This window comes from Ascaphus truei, assembly GCF_040206685.1.
Source record: "Ascaphus truei isolate aAscTru1 chromosome 20 unlocalized genomic scaffold, aAscTru1.hap1 SUPER_20_unloc_2, whole genome shotgun sequence".
NCBI classification, from domain to species: domain Eukaryota; kingdom Metazoa; phylum Chordata; class Amphibia; order Anura; family Ascaphidae; genus Ascaphus; species Ascaphus truei.
The window spans coordinates 40,001-67,945 of record NW_027453858.1 but is presented as its reverse complement, the minus strand read 5'-3'; the positions used below and the strand labels follow the sequence as shown (position 1 = coordinate 67,945).

At 52.0% G+C, this 27,945-nt stretch overlaps 1 protein-coding gene across 1 annotated transcript in view; it reads right to left on the bottom strand.

Annotated features, from left to right (window-relative positions):
* Nucleotides 1-8,902: 8,902 nt before the first annotated feature.
* Nucleotides 8,903-27,945, bottom strand: part of LOC142474708 (collagen alpha-1(V) chain-like) — a 54,948-nt gene continuing 35,905 nt past the window's right edge. The window contains exons 8-14 of the mRNA XM_075580894.1: nucleotides 20,973-21,008; nucleotides 20,319-20,372; nucleotides 17,420-17,669; nucleotides 16,850-16,962; nucleotides 16,687-16,755; nucleotides 16,107-16,340; nucleotides 8,903-9,813 (exon numbers count right to left, since the gene is read on the bottom strand). Of these exons, the coding sequence (XP_075437009.1) occupies nucleotides 9,667-9,813; nucleotides 16,107-16,340; nucleotides 16,687-16,755; nucleotides 16,850-16,962; nucleotides 17,420-17,669; nucleotides 20,319-20,372; nucleotides 20,973-21,008 (903 nt within the window). The 3' untranslated portion in view covers nucleotides 8,903-9,666. The remainder of the gene's footprint in view (nucleotides 9,814-16,106; nucleotides 16,341-16,686; nucleotides 16,756-16,849; nucleotides 16,963-17,419; nucleotides 17,670-20,318; nucleotides 20,373-20,972; nucleotides 21,009-27,945) is intronic.

The window sequence follows — 27,945 nt, the reverse complement described above, 5'->3', positions numbered from 1 at the left end:
CGTCAGTTGGACCGCAGCTCACCTTCCACACAAATTTCCCCCCCCCCCCCTCCTCCTCTCCCGGTGCCCCTCCTCTCCTGGTGCCCCTCACTCTCTCCCCCCCTCCCCACCTCACCCAAATCCCCACGCTCCGCAACATCCCCAGCTGCACCATCACCCTCACCGTGCGCCGCGGCCCTCCTGCTCAGCAGCAAACTCCAGGCTCCTCCCCCCTCGCGGCGCGGCCCTCCTGCTCTCCCCCTCACATGCGCCGCTACCGGAGAGGGGAAGCGCGGCCCGGGCCTCCTGCTCTCCCCCTCACGTGCGCCGCTACCGGAGAGGGGAAGCGCGGCCTGGGCCTCCTGCTCTCCCCCTCACGTGCGCCGCTACCGGAGAGGGGAAGCGCGGCACGGGACTCCCCCTCACGTGCGCCGCTACCGGAGAGGGGAAGCGCGGCCCGGGTTTCCTGCCACTCTTGCCCCCCCCCCAGCTTCCCGAACTCACCTCCTGCCCCAGCCAGATGCCACGGGGTCAAGGTAAGTCACCCACCGTCTCCCACCCACGCACTGTCACCCAGTCACCCACACACTCACCCACACACCCACCCAGTCACCCACACACCCACCCAGTCACTTTCACCCACTAACCCACCCACCCAGTCACCCACCCACTCAGTCACCCACCCACTCAGTCACCCACCCACTCAGTCACCCACCCACTCAGTAACCCACCCACCCACTCACTTAGTCACCCAAAAACTCACATAGTCACCCACCCACTCAATCAGTCACCCACCCACTCACTTAGTCACCCACTCACTCAGTCACCCACCCACTCAGTCACCCACCCACTCAGTCACCCACCCACCCACTCACTCAGTCACCCACCCACACACCCACCCAGTCACTTTCACCCAGACACCCACTTTCACCCAGTCACCCACCCACTCAGTCAACTCAGTCACCCACTCAGTCACCCACCCACTCAGTCACCCACCCACCCACTCAGTCACCCACCCACCCACTCAGTCACCCACCCACTCAGTCACCCACCCACCCACTCAGTCACCCACTCAGTCAACTCAGTCACCCACCCACTCAGTCACCCACCCACCCACTCAGTCACCCACCCATCCACCCACAAAGTCACCCACCCATCCACCCACTCAGTCACCCACCCACCCACCCACTCAGTCACCCACCCACCCACTCAGTCACCTACCCACTCAGTCACCCACCCACCCACTCAGTCACCCACCCACTCAGTCACCCACCCACTCAGTCACCCACCCACTCAGTCACCCACCCACTCAGTCACTCACCCACCCACCCACTCACCCACCCACTCAGTCACCCACCCACTCACCCACCCACTCAGTCACCCACTCACTCATCCACCCACTCAGTCACCCACCCACCCACCCACTCAGTCACCCACCCACTCAGTCACCCACTCAGTCACCCACCCACTCAGTCAGTCACCCACCCACTCACTCAGTCAGTCACCCACCCACTCAGTCACCCACCCACTCAGTCACCCACCCACTCAGTCACCCAGTCACCCATTCAGTCAGTCACCCAGTCACCCATTCAGTCAGTCACCCATTCAGTCAGTCAGTCACCCACTCACCCACCCAGTCAGTCACCCACTCACCCACCCAGTCAGTCACCCACCCACCCAGTCACCCATTCACCCACCCAGTCAGTCTCCCACTCACCCACTCAGTCACCCACCCACTCACCCACCCACTCAGTCACCCACTCACTCACCCACCCACTCAGTCACCCACTCACCCACCCAGTCAGTCAGCCACCCATCCAGTCACCCATTCACCCACCAAGTCAGTCTCCCACTCACCCACCCAGTCAGTCTCCCACTCACCCACCCAGTCAGTCTCCCACTCACCCACCCAGTCAGTCTCCCACCCAGTCAGTCACCCACCCACCGACCCAACTCACCCACCCAACCACCGACCCAAAGTCACCCACCGACCCAAAGTCACCCACCCACCGACCCAAAGTCAAACTGACCCAAAGTCACCCACCCACCGACCCAAAGTCACACACCCACCGACCCAAAGTCACCCACCCACCGACCCAAAGTCACCCACCCACCGACCCAAGTCAAACCGACCCAAAGTCACCCACCCACCCACTCAGTCACCCACCCACCCACTCAGTCAAGTGTCACCCACCCACCCAGTCACCCACACACTCAGTCAACTCAGTCACCCACCTAGCTGTCAAGGGGGGGGGAAGCCTAACCCTGTCGTACGCCCCCCCAAAATTACATCCCGGGCAAAGCCGGGTCTCTCAGCTAGTATGCTATAAACCACCAAATGGAGAAGGCATCAAAACTGGGTCATGTTTACATAATGGGGGATTAGGGTGATGTATGGGTGTATAACTCACCCCTCATGTTTGCATAATGGGGGATTTTAATTACAACAAAAGGTTTTTGGGGGTGCTTAAAGACAATTATATGACCCAAATTATTGAGGAACTAACCAGGAGAGGGGCAATGCTGGATTTGGTCATATCAAACAATGTAGAAGTAATAACAAATACAGCAGGGCCCCGGGTATACGGCGGGTTCCGTTCCAGCGGCCCCGGGTATACGGCGGGTTCCGTTCCAGCGGCCCCGGGTATACGGCGGGTTCCGTTCCAGCGGCCCCGGGTATACGGCGGGTTCCGTTCCAGCGGCCCCGGGTACACGGCGGGTTCCGTTCCAGCGGCCCCGGGTATACGGTGGGTTCCGTTCCAGCGGCCCCGGTTATACGGCGGGTTCCGTTCCAGCGGCCCGCCGTATAGTGAAAATCGCCGGAAAGCGGATCCGGCGATTTCCAGTGCGGCGCATGCGCAAACCGGCATTTTCGCCGTTCTGCGCATGTGCTATCTATACGCTGCGTGCGCAACCTGCGGTCTGCGCATGCGCGCCGGGTGCACCCGCCGTTCTGCGCATGCGTGATTTTAGATTCAACACGGCGGCCCCCTTCTCGGTGCCGCCGTATCAGCGGTTCGCCGGAAAGCGGAGCGCCGAGAAGCGGGGCCCTGCTGTATTCAAGTCCTGGAACATTTGGGTAACAGTGATCATAACATGGTCTCATTTGAAATAAATTATCAAAAAACAGATTACTTGGGTTCAACAAAGACTTTAAACTTTAGAAAGGCAGATTTTAATAAACTGAGGTCTAATCTACAAGTAATACACTGGGATGATGTTTTTGCAGGGAAAAATGTAGAAGATAAATGGGCAGTCTTTAAAACATTGTTAGAAAAGCACAGTTATCAGTGTATACCCTTGGGTAATAAGTATAAAAGAAATAAGTCAAAACCAATGTGGCTAAATAAACAGGTAGGGGAGGAAATGGACAAGAAGAGGAAGGCGTTTAGATTCTTTAAGTCAGAAGGGACGGAGACATCGTATCAGAATGATAAGGAATGTAACAAAAATTGCAAAAGGGCAATCAAATTAGCAAAAATGGATAATGAAAAAAGGATTGCAAAAGAAAGTAAGGTCAACCCTAAAAAGTTCTTTAAGTACCTTAATAACAAAAAAATGAGAAAAGAAAATATAGGACCCTTTCAGTGTGAGATGGGTAGGCAGATTATTGGAGATAAGGAAAAAGCAGAGGTATTAAACAAATTCTTTGCCTCTGTGTTTACCAGGGAGGAATCAAGTTCAATAGTAGCGCCACAGAAGGAAGCCACGACCTCCATATTCATGGACAATTGGTTAACTGAGGAAGAAGTTCATAAGCGGCTTGATAAAATTATAGTAAATAAGGCACCTGGCCCCGATGGCATACATCCAAGAGTTCTCAAGGAGTTAAGCTCAATAATAGCCAAACCATTATATTTAATATTCAAGGACTCCATTTCCACAGGCTCAGTACCACAAGACTGGCGTAAGGCAGGTGTGGTGCCTATATTTAAAAAGGGAGATAGATCACATCCTGGGAATTACAGACCTGTAAGCCTGACTTCAATAGTGGGGAAACTACTTGAAGGTTTAATATGGGATAATATTCAGGAATACCTAATGGAAAACAAAATTATTAGTTATACTCAGCATGGATTTATGAAGGATAGATCATGCCAAACTAACCTTATTTGTTTCTTTGAGGAGGTAAGTGGGAATTTAGACCAGGGTAATGCAGTTGATGTGGTCTACTTAGATTTTGCAAAGACTTTTGATACGGTTTCACACAAGAGGTTGGTGTACAAAATAAAGAAAATTGGACTCAGTAATAATATATGCACCTGGATTGAAAACTGGTTAAAGGACAGACAACAGAGGGTTGTCATAAATGGAACTTTTTCAGGTTGGGCTAAAGTCGTGAGTGGAGTACCTCAAGGATCGGTACTGGGACCCCTGCTTTTTAACTTGTTTATTAATGACCTTGAGGTTGGGATCGAGAGCAAAGTCTCCATCTTTGCTGATGATACTAAATTGTGTAAGGTAATAGAATCAGAGCAGAATGTAATTTCTCTTCAGAAGGACTTGGAGAGACTGGAAACCTGGGCAGGTAAATGGCAGATGAGGTTTAATACAGATAAATGTAAGGTTATACAATTTTGGGCACCAATCCTAAAAAAAGACATTATGGAACTAGAGAGAGTGCAGAGAAGAGCCACCAAATTAATAAAGGGGATGGACAATCTAACTTATGAGGAGAGGCTAGCTAAATTAGATTTATTTACATTAGAAAAGTGGCGTCTAAGAGGGGATATGATAACTATATACAAATATATTCGGGGACAATACAAGGAGCTTTCAAAATAACTATTCATCCCACGGGCAGTACAAAGGACTCGGGGCCATCCCTTAAGGTTGGAGGAAAGGAGATTTCACCAGCAACAAAGGAAAGGGTTCTTTACAGTAAGGGCAGTTACAGTGTGGGATTCATTACCCATGGAGACTGGGATGGCAGATACAATAGATTTGTTCACAAAAAGGTTGGACATCTTTTTAGATGGGAAAGGTATACAGGGATATACCAAATAAGTATACATGGGAAGGATGCTGATCCAGGGATTAATCCAATTGCCAAATCCTGGAGTCAGGAAGGAATTTATTTTCCCCTTAATGGGGTTTTTTTGTTTGCCTTCCTCTGGATCAATAAGTATAGATATAGGATAAAGTATCTGTTGTCTAAATTTAGCATAGGTTTGATGGACGGAAGTCTTTTTCAACCTCATCTACTATGTAACTATGTAACTATGTAGCGATTGCAGCTATGGCTTATGAAAGGTCCCTGTTGCTATGTTGCAGTCCCTGCTTCCCGAGATACAGGCCACATTACAGAGTGCCGCTATCTCCAATGCTTTGGATTCATGTGACACATTTAATTTGACCAACACATAGTTGCTATATTACAAGGTCCGGAACCTCTCGCTGTTCTCTGTCTCCCCCAAATGGCGCTGATGGGAACTGCACCTGCACCAAATCTTAGCTCTGTATTTTTGTCTCCTACCCGGACACAGGTGACACGCTCTCACGGGACGAGCCCATTGGCTGCTGTGCAGCGTTGCTGGGAATGAGACACATGCGTCTGTTTATAGGATGTGTTATTAAATCCTTTGCCAGGGACTTTCCACCCCAGAAACCACACCCTACCCCGTTATAACATGACCCCCCCCCCCCACAGTAACCCTACCCTGTTGTAACATGCACTCTCCCCCCCCCCCCCCCCCACAGTAACCCTACCCAGTAAAAACATGCACACACCCCTCCTCCCCCCTTTGTGTGATCGGGGTTGTCTAATCTCCTGGAAGGGGTTATGTAGTGACTGGCTTTGCACCTGCACTGCCCGTTCTGAGCCTTTTTCAGACCGCGGTCTGTTCCGGGGATATAGTGCCCCCTGCCCCTCAGTATAAGCGCTATTACCTCCAGCAGCAAGCGCTGCAGCCCGCACTGTAACCTCTATCAGCGATTGCAGCTATGGCTTATGCAACACCCCTGTTACTATGTTACTATGTTGCTATGTTACTATGTTGCAGTCCCTACACACTTTGTTACTAGACACTAAGCAACAATACTAGCGACCGTAGCAATACAGCCGGCAGACTTAGCAGGTGTTGCTACAGTGCCTCATCTAAAGGGCTTACCCCAACCCCTGTGGGGACCTGTCACCCTGGTTATCAGGAACTGGGGTCACACCGTTAATAACCATTAGTTATTAGATCCACTCTCTCGCTCAGACCCACCCAGGACGGTTCTTACGTGTGTGTCATCTCTGTGTTTTTTTCTGTGCTTATTTACTTGAGATAATATCATTTAAATGTCTCACACTCCATTCTTCTCCTCACTTTTAAAGCTTTACACTCTTCTGCCCCTCCTTACATCTCACTATACCCCCCTCTGCCCCTCCTTACATCTCACCCTAATACCTCACTATACCCCCCTCTGCCCCTCCTTACATCTCAGCCCTAATTTCTCGCCATGCACCATCCCGACTCTTGCGTTCTGCTCAAGGATGTCTTCTTTCTTCCCCCTTTGTATCTAAAGCTCTCTCCCGCCTTAAACCTTTCTCACTGACTGCCCCACACCTCTGGAATGCCCTTCCCCTCAGTACCCGACTAGCACCCTCTCTATCCACCTTTAAGACCCACCTTAAGACACACTGGCTTAAAGAAGCATATGAATAGCACTGTGGATATTCTGAACACATGATACATAAAGCTTGGCCCCCTGCAGACGCACTTACCAGAACTCCCTCCTACTGTCTCTGTACGTTCTCCCTACCTACCAATTAGACTGTAAGCTCCTCGGGGCAGGGACTCCTCTTCCTTAATGTTACTTTTATGTCTGAAGCACTTATTCCCATGCTCTGTTATTTATATTATCTGTTATTTATTTGATTACCACATGTATTAGTACTGTGAAGCGCTATGTACATTAATGGCGCTGTATAAATAAAGACATACAATACAATACAAATGACCCATCATTCACGTCCCGAGTGTTACTGCAGAGCTTGCTCTCCAGTGCCTTTATAATTTATATCTCTGATTGGCACACTTTATATATTCTCTATGCTTATATACAGTGTTCGACAAACCTATACATTTGCACGCCCCGGGTGAGTGGATTTAACAGCGTGGCGAGCTCCTATTGGCCCAAGCAGCACACGTGGTACTAGGTGGCGAGTAGATTTTTTTTTGTTCGGCGAGTAGATTTTTGGGTGATTTGTCGACCACTGCTTATATATATTTTTTATAAACACTTTTTCAATTAACCAGTTAAACCAGTTCTGCCGTATACAATGTAGGTACGTAGACAGCACCATTACTCCCTGATGAAGTGAATATCACCACGAAACGCGTAGGAGTGGTGCTGTGTTATTCTCGGAGAGATCCGATCTGTGCCAGGCGCAGTCTCACCAATCCTCCCTACGCCAGAACAATTCCAGGTTACACCGTCACCTCTGTGGATCAGCTGCCAGGGGGTCTGCGGACGCGCAGGCTACACGGAGAAGACTCTGATGGGGACATCATCTCCGGAGGAAGCGGACAGAACAGATGGAGGTGTCAGACTGGTTCTATATGCTTTTAATGCTTTCCCCTGTGTAAGGCACATCTGTTTATTATACTTTGATTAAAACTTTCTATATATACGGCACCGTGGCAGTTTGCGCTTCTCTCTTGTAGATGATATATATATATATAATAATGGTGAAAGGCGGGGCTGCATGTCATTTCCCAGAATCCCTTGCTGCAGTGGAAGTGCTGTGTGCGGGGGGATAATGGTGAAAGGCAGGGCTGCATGTCATTTCCCAGAATCCCTTGCTGCAGAGGAAGTACTGTGTGCGGGGGGATAATGGTGAAAGGCGAGGTTGCATGTCATTTCCCAGAATCCCTTGCTGCAGTGGAAGTTCTGTGTGCGGGGGGATAATGGGGAAAGGCGGGGTTGCAGACCTGTCTAAGACATGCAGATGAGCACACAGTAATATTTCCATTTGCTATATGCTTTGCTGTGGAGGATTTTTGTCACTTTTTTTTACCCACCATAACTTAACTTTATATATATATAAATAAAGTTACGTTATGGTGTGTAAAAAAAGTGACAAAAACCCTCCACAGCAAAGCATATAGCAAATGGAAATATTACTGTGTGCTCATCTGTATGTCTTAGACAGGTCTGCAACCCCGCCTTTCACCATTATCCCCCAGCATGCAGTGCTTCCACTGCAGCAAGGGATTCTGGGAAATGACATGCAGCCCCGCCTTTCCCCATTATCCCCCCCGCACACAGCACTTCCACTGCAACAAGGGATTCTGGGAAATGACATGTAGCCCTGCCTTTCACCATTATCACCCAGCACACAGCACTTCCACTGCAGCAAGGGATTCTGGGAAATGACATGCAGCCCCGCCTTTCCCCATTATCCCCCAGCATACAGTGCTCCCACTGCAACAAGGGATTCTGGGAAATGACATGTAGCCCTGCCTTTCACCATTATCACCCAGCACTTCCACTGCTTTCATGATTAAATATTTCTATTTTGGCATATTCCTAGCTTTTTGATCATCTTTGTATGGTCGGCGAGTGCTAGTAACCCCCTCCCCCCTTTTTCCTTGATATCTTGGAGGAATGAGCACCCTGCATCCAATTTTTAGTACATTTTTAGTGCTATCTCCAGATTTATTTTGATATGGTTAGTGACCCCTCGTAAGAAATACACCCATCCTAGCAGCCGATTCCTCTGAAGGTTTCACCTTTTGCATGTCATTTATTTAAATAAAGAAGAGAAAACGATCGGCAGCGAAAGCTCGAGGTCGAGAACCAGCGGGGACGAGTCAGGACAGGGCGCGGGGAAGAGCGGAGAGGGTGGACAGGAAGTCGACAGGCAGAACAGGAAGTGATGCGGGGAACATGCGCAGAAACGAGAAGAAAAACCAGCAATAAAAAAAAAAGCAGCAAAATTATAGATTATATATTACAATACAAAAAATACTTACAAACATTACACAGTAATACTCTGAGCACCTGTGAGGTTTTTGTATCATCTCATGGATCAAATAATAAGCTTTTATCTCCGAGCACCATAGTGAAAATATGTTCACAGACGTTTGGGGCGATACGTTGTTAAACATTTTGTTTGTAGCCCGTGTACGAGGGGGATGGGGGGGATTCATCGCAAATTGTATCAATTATTATTTCTTTTAAATAATATTTAAAACTTTCATTTCTCCACAGAGGGGGGAGGGGGGAAATAAACGGGAGTCCCGAGTTCAGACACTTTGCTTTCGCGTTAAATACGGGCGAGAGAGGAGGGCGTGGGGAGAGTTTAAGGGTAGAGAAGGCTCTTGGGGTTTAAAGTCTGCTCATAACGTCCCACCGACCGATGTGAAGTTTTAGGGGACGGGATGCGGACACCATTTTTTTTTCTCCCCCTGTGTGTGTTAGCGCCGGGATTAATAATCAAATAATTCTGGCTAAGAGTCTATGTGAAAATCTTTCTTTGGTTCATTGGTCGTCCGAGGTTCCTCCTGGCCTCAAGGTCATTGTCACACGTTGACCAGGAGGTCTCTTGTTTTCGCCTCGTCTGGGGGGCTGGTGGGGGGGCGTTCCTTCTGCTCCTCTTCAGCTGAGCTTCTTGAATACTGGGTTATAGGGATACAGGGAACGGGGGGTCCTTCTTTTTATTTGCCGGGGGCAGGATCAGGTTTTGTTCGAGTCGCCTCAGCCCAGAAAACATACAGGTCCAACCTCAAAACCGAACTTCTGGTTGGGTTCTCCAAAGTCCATGAACATGGCGTCCGTCAGAGGGAGCTGGTCCACGAGGGGCGTGTGCACCTCTAGGACTGTCTTGTCTGTGCCTTTCCTCATCTGCAGGGTGGAGAGAAAGGAGGATTGTTTCACTTAGATGCTCACTTTGTGTGTATTGTATGTACATCTTTGTATAGCACATGTAGAAAGCGTGCCACAGCAGTAACACACGTGACATTTTGTGCATCCCAAATTTCCTCCAACTCATAGTAACTTCCTCTTACAATCAATGTGTGTTAGATGTTTAACCAGGCCCCTGCTTTATTATGTTGTAGATAGGGACAGTGCCCCTCTACGTTAGGATCCCAGAAGAAGACGAATGGGAACCGGCCACAGAGGGGAAAGAGGTCTCCCGGGAGTCAGCGGGTCGGCCTCACCGCGGATCCGCATTAATATGCCTCTGTCTGCATGGAAGCGACAGTTCCCAAACAGGCCAAAGGTACCATAGTCACTTGTAAAGTACCCACCAGGATTCCCGTAGGGGCCCGGTGTAACCGGGGTATTACAGATGATCCCAAGCAACAGCGGGGGGCGGGTCCCACACAAGTAAAACAACTAAGCCGACGCACCTCCATGTGAGTGCTAAGAGTGGGCGCCAATGGGAGCCCCGTATCTATGTGTGTCTGGTATAAAACCAGTACAGCGTTGTCATGTGTGTGAGCGGTGCCCGGGGACACGGATAATAACAGCTGTACGACAAAAGATCCTGGCGCCCATTATTTTACAACCTTGCTACCTCATCGCCCAGCCGCCTGAATCCAGCGCCCTGAGTCACGGTAACCCATACTGAGGCACCCATAGGGTGCCAGGGGTCCAGTATTCAACCGGACTGTCCTGTATTTGGACACTCTATCCAGTAAAAAATAAGAGGTAATACTGGGTGTGTATGTGTATACCTCTCTGAGCGTGTACGTGTATACAGGTATTACCTCTCTGGGCGTGTATGTGTATAGCGGTATTACCTCTCTGGGCGTGTATGTGTATACCGGTATTACCTCTCTGGGCGTGTATGTGTATATCGGTATTACCTCTCTGGGCGTGTATGTGTATACCGGTATTACCTCTCTGGGCGTGTATGTGTATACCGGTATTACCTCTCTGGGCGTGTATGTGTATATCGGTATTACCTCTCTGGGCGTGTATGTGTATACCGGTATTACCTCTCTGGGCGTGTATGTGTATACCGGTATTACCTCTCTGGGCGTGTATGTGTATACCGGTATTACCTCTCTGGGCGTGTATGTGTATACCGGTATTACCTCTCTGGGGGTGTATGTGTATACCGGTATTACCTCTCTGGACGTGTATGTGTATACCGGTATTACCTCTCTGGGCGTGTATGTGTATACCGGTATTACCTCTCTGGGCATGTATGTGTATACAGGTATTACCTCTCTGGGCGTGTATGTGTATACCGGTATTAGCTCTCTGGGCGTGTATGTGTATACCGGTATTACCTCTCTGGGCGTGTATGTGTATACCGGTATTACCTCTCTGGGCGTGTACGTGTATACCGGTATTACCTCTCTGGGCGTGTATGTGTATACCGGTATTACCTCTCTGGGCGTGTATGTGTATACCGGTATTACCTCTCTGGGCGTGTATGTGTATACCGGTATTACCTCTCTGGGAGTGTATGTGTATACCGGTATTACCTCTCTGGGCGTGTATGTGTATACCGGTATTACCTCTCTGGGCGTGTATGTGTATATCGGTATTACCTCTCTGTACATGTATGTGTATACCGGTATTATCTCTCAGGGCGTGTATGTGTATACCGGTATTACCTCTCTGAGCGTGTACGTGTATACCGGTATTACCTCTCTGGGCGTGTATGTGTATACCGGTATTACCTCTCTGGGCGTGTATGTGTATACCGGTATTACCTCTCTGGCCGTGTATGTGTATACCGGTATTACCTCTCTGGGCGTGTATGTGTATACCGGTATTACCTCTCTGGGAGTGTATGTGTATACCGGTATTACCTCTCTGGGCGTGTATGTGTATACCGGTATTACCTCTCTGTACATGTATGTGTATACCGGTATTATCTCTCAGGGCGTGTATGTGTATACCGGTATTACCTCTCTGAGCGTGTACGTGTATACCGGTATTACCTCTCTGGGCGTGTATGTGTATACCGGTATTACCTCTCTGGGCGTGTATGTGTATAGCGGTATTACCTCTCTGGGCGTGTATGTGAATACCGGTATTACCTCTCTGGGCGTGTATGTGTATACCGGTATTACCTCTCTATGTGTGTATGTGTATACCGGTATTACCTCTCTGTACATGTATGTGTATACCGGTATTACCTCTCTGGGCTTGTATGTGTATACCGGTATTACCTCTCTTGGCGTGTATGTGTATACCGGTATTACCTCTCTGGGCGTGTATGTGTATACCGGTATTACCTCTCTGGGTGTGTATGTGTATACCGGTATTACCTCTCTGGGCGTGTATGTGTATGCCGGTATTACCTCTCTGGGCGTGTATGTGTATAGCGGTATTACCTCTCTGGGCGTGTATGTGTATACCAGTATTACCTCTCTGGGCGTGTGTGTGTATACCAGTATTGCCTCTCTGGGCGTGTATGTGTATACCGGTATTACCTCTCTGGGCGTGTATGTGTATACCGGTATTACCTCTCTGGGCGTGTGTGTGTATACCAGTATTACCTCTCTGGGCGTGTATGTATATACCGGTATTACCTCTCTGGGCGTGTGTGTGTATACCAGTATTGCCTCTCTGGGCGTGTATGTGTATACCGGTATTACCTCTCTGGGCGTGTATGTGTATACCGGTATTACCTCTCTGGGCGTGTGTGTGTATACCAGTATTACCTCTCTGGGAGTATATGTGTATACCGGTTACCGGTAGTCCCCTAATTCTCCCCGGCGAGCAGGCATGATTTGCCGGTACGCGGGGTAAATTACACCGGGGCTGCCCTGTGTCCCCTAGACTCCTGGTTTCCGAGCCCAAATATCCCAGTCCTATTTTTCCCTGATAAGTAGACGGTTCCCAAAGTCCTACTTTATTAAAATATATTTTATAATGTTTTAGACTTTGTGTATAAGATCTATACAGTCATTCCGGGTATTTGCTATAAGTCTCTATACAGTCAGCCCGGGCATCCGCATAGACGCCGGCATGTCTGCATAGAGTCCGTAACTCAAAGAGGAGAGAGGATGTCCAGGGATGAGAAGACCGTTCGGTGGGAAAAGAAGGGAGATTGTCCAGGTCCAGAGAACAAACAGCACCTTGTGGGGACACCTTTTTAGTCTCCTAGACTTGGTGGAGCCTGCCCAGTGGGTGGCAATGAGTTAGCCGGGGAGATACAGCTCGTAGGCGCCTCTCCCATTGGCTAATTCATATTTCCCGCTCACTCGGTTTATTTCCCTCTCGTACGCCTCCTCCTCTGACGTCAGCCCAGAGACGAGCCCCTGTTTCTATTGGCTACTGGGATAGGGTTCCCATGCTCTGATTGGTCGCTCCTTCTAGCTCCATGCTAAGGATAGCTTAGATGAGTGTATGTAAGGAGATGGCCGAGGCAGAGAACCAGACCATCCAGTGACTTGTGTCGATGAAGCCAGGACGGGCTTTTCAAAGTTGCTCTGTCACAAATAGCAGAGCGTCCTGCTTCGTTTTGAAGCTAGGAAAGTCTGCTCGGCAGAGACTACGTCCCGCGTCAGGATCAGGGTCTGAGAAAGTCTGCCCGGCAGAGACTACGTCCCGCGTCAGGATCAGGATCTGGAAAAGTCTGCCCGGCAGAGACTACGTCCCGCGTCAGGATCAGGATCTGAGAAAGTCTGCCCGGCAGAGACTACGTCCCGCGTCAGGATCAGGGTCTGAGAAAGTCTGCCCGGCAGAGACTACGTCCTGCGTCAGGATCAGGTTCTGAGAAAGTCTGCCCGGCAGAGACTACGTCCCGCGTCAGGATCAGGGTCTGAGAAAGTCTGCCCGGCAGAGACTACGTCCCGCGTCAGGATCAGGGTCTGAGAAAGTCTGCCCGGCAGAGACTACGTCCCGCGTCAGGATCAGGGTCTGAGAAAGTCTGCCCGGCAGAGACTACGTCCCGCGTCAGGATCAGGTTCTGAGAAAGTCTGCCCGGCAGAGACTACGTCCCGCGTCAGGATCAGGGTCTGAGAAAGTCTGCCCGGAAGAGACTACGTCCCGCGTCAGGATCAGGGTCTGAGAAAGTCTGCCCGGCAGAGACTACGTCCCGCGTCAGGATCAGGGCCTGAGAAAGTCTGCCCGGCAGAGACTACGTCCCGCGTCAGGATCAGGGTCTGAGAAAGTCTGCCCGGCAGAGACTACGTCCCACGTCAGGATCAGGGTCTGAGAAAGTCTGCCCGGCAGAGACTACGTCCCGCGTCAGGATCAGGGTCTGAGAAAGTCTGCCCGGCAGAGACTACGTCCCGCGTCAGGATCAGGGTCTGAGAAAGTCTGCCCGGCAGAGACTACGTCCCGCGTCAGGATCAGGGTCTGAGAAAGTCTGCCCGGCAGAGACTACGTCCCGCGTCAGGATCAGGTTCTGAGAAAGTCTGCCCGGCAGAGACTACGTCCCGCGACAGGATCGGGGTCTGAGAAAGTCTGCCCGGCAGAGACTACGTCTCGCGTCAGGATCAGGTTCTGAGAAAGTCTGCCCGGCAGAGACTACGTCCCGCGTCAGGATCGGGGTCTGAGAAAGTCTGCCCGGCAGAGACTACGTCCCGCGTCAGGATCAGGGCCTGAGAAAGTCTGCCCGGCAGAGACTACGTCCCGCGTCAGGATCAGGGTCGTAGAAAGTCTGCCCGGCAGAGACTACGTCCCGCGTCAGGATCAGGTTCTGAGAAAGTCTGCCCGGCAGAGACTACGTCCCGCGTCAGGATCAGGGTCGTAGAAAGTCTGCCCGGCAGAGACTACGTCCCGCGTCAGGATCAGGGTCGTAGAAAGTCTGCCCGGCAGAGACTACGTCCCGCGTCAGGATCAGGGTCTGAGAAAGTCTGCCCGGCAGAGACTACGTCCCGCGTCAGGATCAGGGTCTGAGAAAGTCTGCCCGGCAGAGACTACGTCCCGCGTCAGGATCAGGGTCTGAGAAAGTCTGCCCGGCAGAGACTACGTCCCGCGTCAGGATCAGGGTCTGAGAAAGTCTGCCCGGCAGAGACTACGTCCCGCGTCAGGATCGGGGTCTGAGAAAGTCTGCCCGCAGAGACTACGTCCCGCGTCAGGATCAGGATCTGAGAAAGTGTGCCCGGCAGAGACTACGTCCCGCGTCAGGATCAGGGTCTGAGAAAGTCTGCCCGGCAGAGACTACGTCCCGCGTCAGGATCAGGGTCTGAGAAAGTCTGCCCGGCAGAGACTACGTCCCGCGTCAGGATCAGGGTCTGAGAAAGTCTGCCCGGCAGAGACTACGTCCCGCGTCAGGATCAGGGTCTGAGAAAGTCTGCCCGGCAGAGACTACGTCCCGCGTCAGGATCAGGGTCTGAGAAAGTCTGCCCGGCAGAGACTACGTCCCGCGTCAGGATCAGGGTCTGAGAAAGTCTGCCCGGCAGAGACTACGTCCCACATCCGGATCAGGGTCTGAGAAAGTCTGCCCGGCAGAGACTACGTCCCGCGTCAGGATCAGGGTCTGAGAAAGTCTGCCCGGCAGAGATTACGTCCCGCGTCAGGATCAGGGTCTGAGAAAGTCTGCCCGGCAGAGACTACGTCCCGCATCAGGATCAGGGTCTGAGAAAGTCTGCCCGGCAGAGACTACGTCCCGCGTCAGGATCAGGGTCTGAGAAAGTCTGCCCGGCAGAGACTACGTCCCGCGTCAGGATCAGGGTCTGAGAAAGTCTGCCCGGCAGAGACTACGTCCCGCGTCAGGATCAGGGTCTGAGAAAGTCTGCCCGGCAGAGACAACGTCCCGCGTCAGGATCAGGGTCTGAGAAAGTCTGCCCGGCAGAGACTACGTCCCGCGTCAGGATCAGGGTCTGAGAAAGTCTGCCCGGCAGAGACTACGTCAGACGCGAGGTCCATGTTCCCGTTTTAGAACGTAACCGTCGCAGCCAGGAACTGAAGCCGAGAAGAGGACCAGGAAACCCGGGTGTATATCCCGGTCAGGGTCAGCCTTCCGAAGCAGGCGCCCGGCACCTAGTAGAGCCAGATTTCACTCCCAGTAAGTGTGCTTTTGTCTGTATTTTGTGTAATTCTTTGCGGTGTACGCGGCTTTACCCGAATAAACTGCATTTTGTTTTTACCACCTTGTCTTGTGAATGATCGCGGTACAAATATAAATAGTTGTTAAAAGTCCTGGTCCCCCGTGACAACCACATACATGTTCTAACCATGTTCTCTGTAGGATGCGACCTCTCCCCACCCCCCTCACTCACCGCGCAGCCGTCTCTCAAAGCCTTGATGTAGGGGCTAGTGTGGAAGGAGAGGTCCTCCTCGTTGGCGCCCATGAAGTGCAGAGCCTTGTGGTAGCTGTCGGTGGAGGAGAGATGCCAGGCAGACGAGCGGTGGCAGTGATACGTGAAGTTCTGGTGGGCGGAGACGCTCAGCAGGCGCAGGAAGGTCAGCTGTACCACGCCCACGGGGTTACTGTCCGAATCCACGTAAGAGAACTGCAGGGAGAGAGATGACAGATGTGAGAGGACGGAGATGGGAGAGATGTGAGAGAGGAGAGATGTGAGGAAGAGATGTGAGGGGAGAGATGTGAGAGAGGGGAGAGAGGGGAGAGATGTGAGAGAGGGGAGAGATGTGAGACATGTGAGAGGAGAGGAGACGTGTGAGAGGAGAGGAGACGTGTGTGAGGTGAGGAGACGTGTGAGGGAGAGCAGACGTGTTAGGGAGAGAGAAGAGAGTGAATAAGATCTATGATTATAGAAGACCACTACTTCTCCCAGGTACCACCCATGTGTGACCTCTCCCCCCCTAACTCTGCCCTCTCGCGCCCCCTCCGCCCCTCACCTTGCTCCCACTCTGGAACTGGCTGTACCAGGTCTCTCTCTTCTCCGTACTCCAGGACGACATCTTAACCTGCAGGGGAGGATGAGGAAGAGAGTGAGCGACACTGAGCGCAGGGCTCCTGACTGCCCTCCTGGGGGTATGAACACCGTGTCCTCCCTCTCACCTTCTCGGTGTCCTTGCTGGGGAAGATACAGGACTCTCCTCCCGCTGTGAAGTTACAGAAGACCTTGAACGAGTCCCGAGTGCAGCCCTGGTTGGGATCGATCCAGTATTCCCCTGAGAGAGAGGAGGGCAGGCACTGTGACATCACACCAGTGACATCACTATTGTGTTTGTGACATAACATGCACAACCTTGAATATAGTTGGATGTCTCCGCACAGAGCTCGTGTTCTGCGACAATGTACGTAGGGCGTAGGGATGATGTTATGGGCAGGGTGTACACCCTTATGATGTCACTGAGCAGTGTATAATGGTGTCATCTTGTGTCAGTGTCATGCATTATTTAGTCAAGTATTATGAATTACTATAAAAGAATAAAGATTTCATCCCATCAGAGGGGAGGCCCCGTCTCATCCCATCAGAGGGGGCCCCTGTTGACTCTAGTAAAGCAGCAATTCCCCCTGCTTATTCAACCCTCACCCCATCTTTTTACAGGATAGGTACCAGGGGGGACCCGCCGGACTGACTCGACCTCTTATCTCATCAGAGTTACTGTAGATGCCCCTACTCACCATCGGGAAGATCTGGGTGACAGAGCTTCAGGTCCTGGCATGTCCGGGCTGGGTGCTCCTTGGTGCCCAGGGGAGTCCTCATGAGCTCGATGTCCTTCTTCAGGGCATTGAGGGAGCCGTAGATCTCCTCCATTCCGTCCGAGTAGTCCCCAGCGGGCTCCTCTGCCATGATCTGACTGGCATCGATCGAACGTTTGTTCTTCTTGGGCATCTGGAAGGGCAGCGGCTGGATCACCTCACCCGGGGGACCCTACGAAGGGGACAGAGAGAGGCACATACGTGACACAAGGACACGGGCAAACGTCTGACTCCATAGGTTTCTCCATGTGAGAATAAAGGGACACGTTTAATGCGTTCAATCTTACGGAACGACACCCTTCTGTGAATATATATTTATAGAGAGAAATATACGTTCGTATTATGTGTATATACTGTTTATATTTATACACAGAATTAAAACAACTACAGTATTACATGAGATTTTTGCACGTACAGAATACAAATAATAAATATCTGTCTCTTAATTGCTCTGTAGTACTTGAGGTCTTTGTCCCATTGCTTGTGGATGAGGATAACTGCGGCATTACTCCATTGTTCTGGGATTGTTTGACTCCCACTTAACATTCGAGATGCACATTGATACCCTGACAACCAAGACCTATGCCAAACTAGGGGTACTTTACAGGAACAAATCCTCCCTAAGTCTGCTGGTCAGAAAGCGTATCGCACAGCAGATGCTAATGCCAATTATTGACTATGGAGTTATTGCCTTCTTCTGGAAGGATGCATGTAAAGACTTGTGTAAGGATTTTCCTTACTTCTCCCCGGGAGCCGGCCTATTCTCCATGGATTTATTGCCTTCTTCTGGAAGGACGCATGTAAAGATGTGTAAGGATTTCCCCTCTTCTCCCCGGGAGGCTGCCCATTCTCCATGGAGTTATTGCCTTCTTCTGGAAGGACGCATGTAAAGACTTGTGTGAGGATTTTTCCTACTTCTCCCCGGGAGCCTGCCCATTCTCCATGGAGTTATTGCCTTCTTCTGGAAGGACGCATGTAAAGACTTGTGTAAGGATTTTCCCTACTTCTCCCCGGGAGCCTGCCAATTCTCCATGGAGTTATTGCCTTCTTCTGGAAGGCCGCATGTAAAGATGTGTAAGGATTTTCCCTACTTCTCCCCGGGAGCCCGCCCATTCTCCATGGAGTTACTGCCTTCTTCTGGAAGGACGCATGTAAAGATGTGTGAGGATTTTCCCTACTTCTCCCCGGGTGCCTGCCCATTCTCCATGGAGTTATTGCCTTCTTCTGGAAGACCGCATGTAAAGACTTGTGTAAGGATTTTCCCTACTTTCCCCGAGAACCTGACCATTCTCCATGGAGTTATTGCCTTCTTCTGGAAGGACGCATGTAAAGATGTGTGAGGATTTTCCCTACTTCTCCCCGGGAGCCTGCCCATTCTCCATGGAGTTATTGCCTTCTTCTGGAAGGCCGCATGTAAAGACTTGTGTAAGAATTTTCCCTACTTCTCCCCGGGAGCCTGCCCATTCTCCATGGAGTTATTGCCTTCTTCTGGAAGGACGCATGTAAAGATGTGTGAGGATTTTCCCTACTTCTCCCCGGGAGCCGGCCCATTCTCCATGGAGTTATTGCCTTCTTCTGGAAGGACGCATGTAAAGATGTGTGAGGATTTTCCCTACTTCTCCCTGGGAGCCGGCCCATTCTCCATGGAGTTATTGCCTTCTTCTGGAAGGACGCATGTAAAGACTTGTGTAAGGATTTTCCCTACATCTCCCCGGGAGCCTGCCCATTCTCAGTGGAGTTATTGCCTTCTTCTGGAAGGACGCATGTAAAGATGTGTAAGGATTTTCCCTACTTCTCCTCGGGAACCTGCCCATTCTCCATGGAGTTATTGCCTTCTTCTGGAAGGACACTTGGTGCATCATTGGTGGTTTCTTCTGGCTCTTCCCCTGCTGGATTATACCCTGTGCTATGTGTTCTTGTACAATGTCATGTACAAGTCCTCAACTCTCTTTATGATAAGTGCGCGGTCTGTTATTGTTGATCCATCGTCTTGTTTGAGTGCGATAATTTGCTTCTTCAGTCTTGAAACGTGTGTTATCCTTTCTCCGCATCACCGCGTCACAGCGTCACTGAATCGCCGTTACATTTTCTTACGTCTTTAGTTATACGTTTGCGGAGCGCCTCGCACAGCTCTGCATATTCACTTCTTATTCTTGGGCCTTGGGATCGCTTCATTTCCTGTCATCTCCTCAGTAATTGCTTCGTCTCAGCTGATATTCACTGTTTTATATCAGCGATTCCTCCAGTTTTTTCTGCTCTAAAAATGACGTCTTCATCATTTTGTTCAGAACCGCTTGTTAAAGTGAATCTCCAGCCGCAGAAACGGCCTGTCCGCTGAAATCCTCTGCTGTTATTCTTGAGGTTATTGATGTTTTTTGTCTTCTTATTAATCACTTTTCTTCTTTCCAACATCCCATTCAGATGTAATCTGTACCGAACCAATCGGTGATTACTCCTTGTATCAAAATGGTTAGGGACGGTGCAGTCTTCCATCACGTGTTTCTTGTTGGGATAGAGTCACTTTCATTCCTGGTTCCATTGAGTCCTCTCCATGTCCATTTCCTGTTTTGGATTCTTCTTGAAGAATGAATTCCTGATGGAGAAGTTTTCCCATTGTGCAAATTCTCCCAATCTGTCCCCATGTTCATTCCTGGGTGTATGTACTGATACCCAGACAAACACTGCCATATTGTGCGCTAACATACATGTGCCATGTTTCAGACATGCATAGCATGATATATCTTTCTGTAGATGGAAAAAAATGGAGGGTCACGTAGGGTTAACCAGGGACACAGCAAGTGACAGATTGTGACAGACTTACTGGCATTCCAGCGGGACCTTGTACTCCTTTCTGTCCCTTGGGTCCGGCTTGTCCCTGTGTAATAAAGAGAGGGGTGAGATAAATGGAGACAGAGAAAGGTTATCAAATCTAAACTCTGCAAGGGAAACAGTCTGCCCCTCGCCCCACAGGGTGACACAGACAGAAGGGAGCTATGAGTCTGTCCCTCCCCCCCGCAGGGTGACACAGACAGAAGGGAGCTATGAGTCTTGTCCCTCCCCCCGCAGGGTGATACAGTGACACAGACAGAAGGGAGCTATGAGCCTGTCCCTCTCCCCCGCAGGGTGACACAGTGACACAGACAGAAGGGAGCTATGAGTCTGTCCCTCCCCCCGCAGGGTGACACAGTGACACAGACAGAAGGGAGCTATGAGTCTGTCCCTCCCCCCGCAGGGTGATACAGTGACACAGACAGAAGGGAGCTATGAGCCTGTCCCTCCCCCCGCAGGGTGACACAGACAGAAGGGAGCTATGAGTCTGTCCCTCCCCCCGCAGGGTGACACAGTGACACAGACAGAAGGGAGCTATGAGTCTGTCCCTCCCCCCGCAGGGTGACACACGGACACAGACAGGAGGCAGATAGATTTCTGTCCCTTCTTCCACAGGGTGACACAGTGACACAGGCAGAACTCTCACCGAAGCTCCCTTTGCTCCCTTAGGACCGGCTCCGCCCTGAGGAGAAAGAAACACAGAAAGATGGTGAAAAAAGTGAGAGAGACTCAGAAACCGGCAGAGACATAGACTGGGGAAGAGGAAGATATGAGGAGTGCTGGGAGAGAGACTGGGGAAGAGGAGATATAAGGAGCGCTGGGAGAGAGACTGGGGAAGAGGAGATATGAGGAGCACTGGGAGAGAGACTGGGGAAGAGGAAGATATGAGGAGCGCTGGGAGAGAGACTGGGGAAGAGGAAGATATGAGGAGCGCTGGGAGAGAGACTGGGGAAGAGGAAGATATGAGGAGCGCTGGGAGAGAGACTGGGGAAGAGGAGATATTAGGAGTGCTGGGAGAGAGACTGGGGAAGAGGAGATATGAGGAGCGCTGGGAGAGAGACTGGGGAAGAGGAAGATATGAGGAGTGCTGGGAGAGAGAGACTGGGGAAGAGGAGATATGAGGAGCGCTGGGAGTGAGACTGGGGAAGAGGAGATATAAGGAGCGCTGGGAGAGAGAATGGGGAAGAGGAGATATGAGGAGCGCTGGGAGAGAGACTGGGGAAGAGGAAGATATGAGGAGCGCTGGGAGAGAGACTGGGGAAGAGGAGATATGAGGAGCGCTGGGAGAGAGACTGGGGAAGAGGAAGATATGAGGAGCGCTGGGAGAGAGACTGGGGAAGAGGAGATATGAGGAGCACTGGGAGAGAGACTGGGGAAGAGGAGATATGAGGAGTGCTGGGAGAGAGACTGGGGAAGAGGAGATATGAGGAGTGCTGGGAGAGAGACTGGGGAAGAGGAGATATGAGGAGCGCTGGGAGAGAGACTGGGGAAGAGGAGATATGAGGAGTGCTGGGAGAGAGACTGGGGAAGAGGAGATATGAGGAGCGCTGGGAGAGAGACTGGGGAAGAGGAGATATAAGGAGCGCTGGGAGAGAGACTGGGGAAGAGGAGATATAAGGAGCGCTGGGAGAGAGACTGGGGAAGAGGAGATATGAGGAGCGCTGGGAGAGAGACTGGGGAAGAGGAAGATATGAGGAGCGCTGGGAGAGAGACTGGGGAAGAGGAGATATGAGGAGCGCTGGGAGAGAGACTGGGGAAGAGGAAGATATGAGGAGCGCTGGGAGAGAGACTGGGGAAGAGGAGATATGAGGAGCGCTGGGAGAGAGACTGGGGAAGAGGAGATATGAGGAGTGCTGGGAGAGAGACTGGGGAAGAGGAGATATGAGGAGCGCTGGGAGAGAGACTGGGGAAGAGGAGATATGAGGAGCGCTGGGAGAGAGACTGGGGAAGAGGAGATATGAGGAGCACTGGGAGAGAGACTGGGGAAGAGGAGATATGAGGAGCACTGGGAGAGAGAGACTGGGGAAGAGGAAGATATGAGGAGCGCTGGGAGAGAGACTGGGGAAGAGGAAGATATGAGGAGCGCTGGGAGAGAGACTGGGGAAGAGGAGATATGAGGAGCGCTGGGAGAGAGACTGGGGAAGAGGAGATATGAGGAGCGCTGGGAGAGAGACTGGGGAAGAGGAGATATGAGGAGCACTGGGAGAGAGACTGGGGAAGAGGAAGATATGAGGAGCGCTGGGAGAGAGACTGGGGAAGAGGAGATATGAGGAGCACTGGGAGAGAGACTGGGGAAGAGGAAGATATGAGGAGCGCTGGGAGAGAGAGACTGGGGAAGAGGAAGATATGAGGAGTGCTGGGAGAGAGACTGGGGAAGAGGAAGATATGAGGAGCGCTGGGAGTGAGACTGGGGAAGAGGAGATATGAGGAGCGCTGGGAGAGAGACTGGGGAAGAGGAGATATGAGGAGCACTGGGAGAGAGACTGGAGAAGAGGAAGATATGAGGAGCGCTGGGAGAGAGACTGGGGAAGAGGAAGATATGAGGAGCGCTGGGAGAGAGACTGGGGAAGAGGAAGATATGAGGAGCGCTGGGAGAGAGACTGGGGAAGAGGAGATATGAGGAGCGCTGGGAGTGAGACTGGGGAAGAGGAGATATGAGGAGCACTGGGAGAGAGACTGGGGAAGAGGAGATATGAGGAGCGCTGGGAGAGAGACTGGGGAAGAGGAGATATGAGGAGCACTGGGAGAGAGACTGGGGAAGAGGAGATATGAGGAGCGCTGGGAGAGAGACTGGGGAAGAGGAAGATATGAGGAGCGCTGGGAGAGAGACTGGGGAAGAGGAAGATATGAGGAGCGCTGGGAGAGAGTCTGGGGAAGAGAAGATATGAGGAGGGCTGGGAGAGAGACTGGGGAAGAGGAAGATATGAGGAGCGCTGGGAGAGAGACTGGGGAAGAGGAAGATATGAGGAGCGCTGGGAGAGAGACTGGGGAAGAGGAGATATGAGGAGCACTGGGAGAGAGACTGGGGAAGAGGAGATATGAGGAGTGCTGGGAGAGAGACTGGGGAAGAGGAGATATGAGGAGCGCTGGGAGAGAGACTGGGGAAGAGGAAGATATGAGGAGCGCTGGGAGAGAGTCTGGGGAAGAGAAGATATGAGGAGTGCTGGGAGAGAGACTGGGGAAGAGGAAGATATGAGGAGCGCTGGGAGAGAGACTGGGGAAGAGGAGATATGAGGAGCACTGGGAGAGAGACTGGGGAAGAGGAGATATGAGGAGCGCTGGGAGAGAGAGAGAGACTGGGGAAGAGGAAGATATGAGGAGCACTGGGAGAGAGACTGGGGAAGAGGAGATATGAGGAGCACTGGGAGAGAGACTGGGGAAGAGGAAGATATGAGGAGCGCTGGGAGAGAGACTGGGGAAGAGGAAGATATGAGGAGCACTGGGAGAGAGAGACTGGGGAAGAGGAAGATATGAGGAGTGCTGGGAGAGAGACTGGGGAAGAGGAGATATGAGGAGCGCTGGGAGTGAGACTGGGGAAGAGGAAGATATGAGGAGCGCTGGGAGAGAGACTGGGGAAGAGGAGATATGAGGAGCGCTGGGAGAGAGACTGGGGAAGAGGAAGATATGAGGAGTGCTGGGAGAGAGAGACTGGGGAAGAGGAGATATGAGGAGCGCTGGGAGTGAGACTGGGGAAGAGGAGATATGAGGATCGCTGGGAGAGAGACTGGGGAAGAGGAGATATGAGGAGCACTGGGAGAGAGACTGGGGAAGAGGAAGATATGAGGAGCGCTGGGAGAGAGACTGGGGAAGAGGAGATATGAGGAGCACTGGGAGAGAGACTGGGGAAGAGGAAGATATGAGGAGCGCTGGGAGAGAGACTGGGGAAGAGGAGATATGAGGAGCGCTGGGAGAGAGACTGGGGAAGAGGAAGATATGAGGAGCGCTGGGAGAGAGACTGGGGAAGAGGAGATATGAGGAGCGCTGGGAGAGAGACTGGGGAAGAGGAGATATGAGGAGCAGTGGGAGAGAGACTGGGGAAGAGGAGATATGAGGAGCGCTGGGAGAGAGACTGGGGAAGAGGAGATATGAGGAGCGCTGGGAGTGAGAGACTGGGGAAGAGGAGATATGAGGAGCGCTGGGAGAAAGAGAGGCTGGGGAAGGGGAAGATATGAGGAGCGCTGGGAGAGAGACTGGGGAAGAGGAGATATGAGGAGCGCTGGGAGAGAGACTAGGGAAGAGGAAGATATGAGGAGTACTGGGAGAGAGAGAGAGACTGGGGAAGAGGAGATATGAGGAGCGCTGGGAGAGAGACTGGGGAAGAGGAAGATATGAGGAGCGCTGGGAGAGAGACTGGGGAAGAGGAGCTATGAGGAGCGCTGGGAGAGAGAGACTGGGGAAGAGGAAGATATGAGGAGCGCTGGGAGAGAGACTGGGGAAGAGGAGATATGAGGAGTGCTGGGAGAGAGACTGGGGAAGAGGAAGATATGAGGAGCGCTGGGAGAGAGAGAGACTGGGGAAGAGGAGATATGAGGAGCGCTGGGAGAGAGACTGGGGAAGAGGAGATATGAGGAGCGCTGGGAGAGAGACTGGGGAAGAGGAGATATGAGGAGCGCTGGGAGAGAGACTGGGGAAGAGGAGATATGAGGAGCGCTGGGAGAGAGAGACACTGGGGAAGAGGAGATATGAGGAGCGCAGGGAGAGAGACTGGGGAAGGGGAGATATGAGTAGCGCTGAGCGAGAGAGACTGGGGAAGAGGAAGATATGAGGAGCGCTGGGAGAGACTTGGGAAGAGGAAGATATGAGGAGCGCTGGGAGAGAGACTGGGGAAGAGGAAGATATGAGGAGCGCTGGGAGAGAGAGACTGGGGAAGAGGAGATATGAGGAGCGCTGGGAGAGAGACTGGGGAAGAGGAGATATGAGGAGCGCTGGGAGTGAGAGACTGGGGAAGAGGAGATATGAGGAGCGCTGGGAGACAGAGACTGGGGAAGAGGAAGATATGAGGAGCGCTGGAAGAGAGAGACTGGGGAAGAGGAAGATATGAGGAGCGCTGGGAGAGAGACTGGGGAAGAGGAGATATTAGGAGCGCTGGGAGACAGAGACTGGGGAAGAGGAGATATGAGGAGCGCTGGGAGAGAGAGACTGGGGAAGAGGAAGATATGAGGAGCGCTGGGAGAGAGACTGGGGAAGAGGAGATATGAGGAGCGCTGGGGGTGAGACTGGGGAAGAGGAGATATGAGGAGCACTGGGAGAGAGACTGGGGAAGAGGAGATATGAGGAGCGCTGGGAGAGAGACTGGGGAAGAGGAGATATGAGGAGCGCTGGGAGAGAGAGACTGGGGAAGAGGAGATATGAGGAGCGCTGGGAGTGAGAGACTGGGGAAGAGGAGATATGAGGAGCGCTGGGAGAGAGAGACTGGGGAAGAGGAGATATGAGGAGCGCTGGGAGAGAGAGACTGGGGAAGAGGAGATATGAGGAGCGCTGGGAGAGAGAGACTAGGGAAGAGGAGATATGAGGAGCGCTGGGAGAGAAACTGGGGAAGAGGAGATATGAGGAGCGCTGGGAGTGAGACTGGAGAAGGGGAGATATGAGGAGCGCTGGGAGAGAGACTGGGGAAGGGGAGATATGAGGAGCGCTGGGAGAGAGAGACTGGGGAAGAGGAAGATATGAGGAGCGCTGGGAGAGAGAGACTGGGGAAGAGGAGATATGAGGAGCGCTGGGAGAGAGACTGGGGAAGAGGAGATATGAGGAGTGCTGGGAGAGAGACTGGGGAAGAGGAGATATGAGGAGTGCTGGGAGAGAGACTGGGGAAGAGGAGATATGAGGAGCACTGGGAGAGAGACTGGGGAAGAGGAGATATGAGGAGCACTGGGAGAGAGACTGGGGAAGAGGAGATATGAGGAGCGCTGGGAGAGAGAGAGACTGGGGAAGAGGAGATATGAGGAGCGCTGGGAGAGAGAGAGACTGGGGAAGAGGAGATATGAGGAGCGCTGGGAGAGAGACTGGGGAAGAGGAGATATGAGGAGCGCTGGGAGAGAGACTGGGGAAGAGGAAGATATGAGGAGTGCTGGGAGAGAGACTGGGGAAGAGGAGATATGAGGAGCGCTGGGAGAGAGAGAGAGACTGGGGAAGAGGAAGATATGAGGAGCGCTGGGAGAGAGAGACTGGGGAAGAGGAGATATGAGGAGCGCTGGGAGAGAGACTGGGGAAGAGGAAGATATGAGGAGCGCTGGGAGAGAGACTGGGGAAGAGGAGATATGAGGAGCGCTGGGAGAGAGAGAGACTGGGGAAGAGGAGATATGAGGAGCGCTGGGAGAGAGACTGGGGAAGAGGAGATATGAGGAGCGCTGGGAGAGAGACTGGGGAAGAGGAGATATGAGGAGCGCTGGGAGAGAGACTGGGGAAGAGGAAGATATGAGGAGCGCTGGGAGAGAGACTGGGGAAGAGGAGATATGAGGAGCGCTGGGAGAGAGACTGGGGAAGAGGAGATATGAGAGAATGCTGGGAGAGAGGAGATATGAGAGAGCGCTGGGAGAGAGAGAGACAGGGGAAGAGGAGATATGAGGAGCGCTGGGAGAGAGACTGGGGAAGAGGAAGATATGAGGAGCGCTGGGAGAGAGACTGGGGAAGAGGAGATATGAGGATCGCTGGGAGAGAGACTGGGGAAGAGGAGATATGAGGAGCGCTGGGAGAGAGACTGGGGAAGAGGAGATATGAGAGAGTGCTGGGAGAGAGGAGATATGAGGAGCGCTGGGAGAGATAGAGACTGGGGAAGAGGAGATATGAGGAGCGCTGGGAGAGATAGAGACTGGGGAAGAGGAGATATGAGGAGCGCTGGGAGAGAGACTGGGGAAGAGGAGATATGAGAGAGTTCTGGGAGAGAGGAGATATGAGAGAGCGCTGGGAGAGAGGAGATATGAGAGAGGAGATATGAGAGAGCGCTGGGAGAGAGGAGATATGAGAGAGGAGATATGAGAGAGCGCTGGGAGAGAGGAGATATGAGAGAGTGCTGGGAGAGAGGAGATATGAGAGAGCGCTGGGAGAGAGGAGATATGAGAGAGCGCTGGGAGAGAGGAGATATGAGAGAGCGCTGGGAGAGAGGAGATATGAGAGAGCGCTGGGAGAGAGGAGATATGAGAGAGCGCTGGGAGAGAGGAGATATGAGAGAGGAGATAAGAGAGAGGAGATATGAGAGAGCGCTGGGAGAGAGGAGATATGAGAGAGCGCTGGGAGAGAGGAGATATGAGAGAGCGCTGGGAGAGAGGAGATATGAGAGAGCGCTGGGAGAGAGGAGATATGAGAGAGCGCTGGGAGAGAGGAGATATGAGAGAGTGCTGGGAGAGAGGAGATATGAGAGAGCGCTGGGAGAGAGGAGATATGAGAGAGTGCTGGGAGAGAGGAGATATGAGAGAGCGCTGGGAGAGAGGAGATATGAGAGAGCGCTGGGAGAGAGGAGATATGAGAGAGCGCTGGGAGAGAGGAGATATGAGAGAGCGCTGGGAGAGAGGAGATATGAGAGAGGAGATATGAGAGAGCGCTGGGAGAGAGGAGATATGAGAGAGCGCTGGGAGAGAGGAGATATGAGAGAGTGCTGGGAGAGAGGAGATATGAGAGAGCGCTGG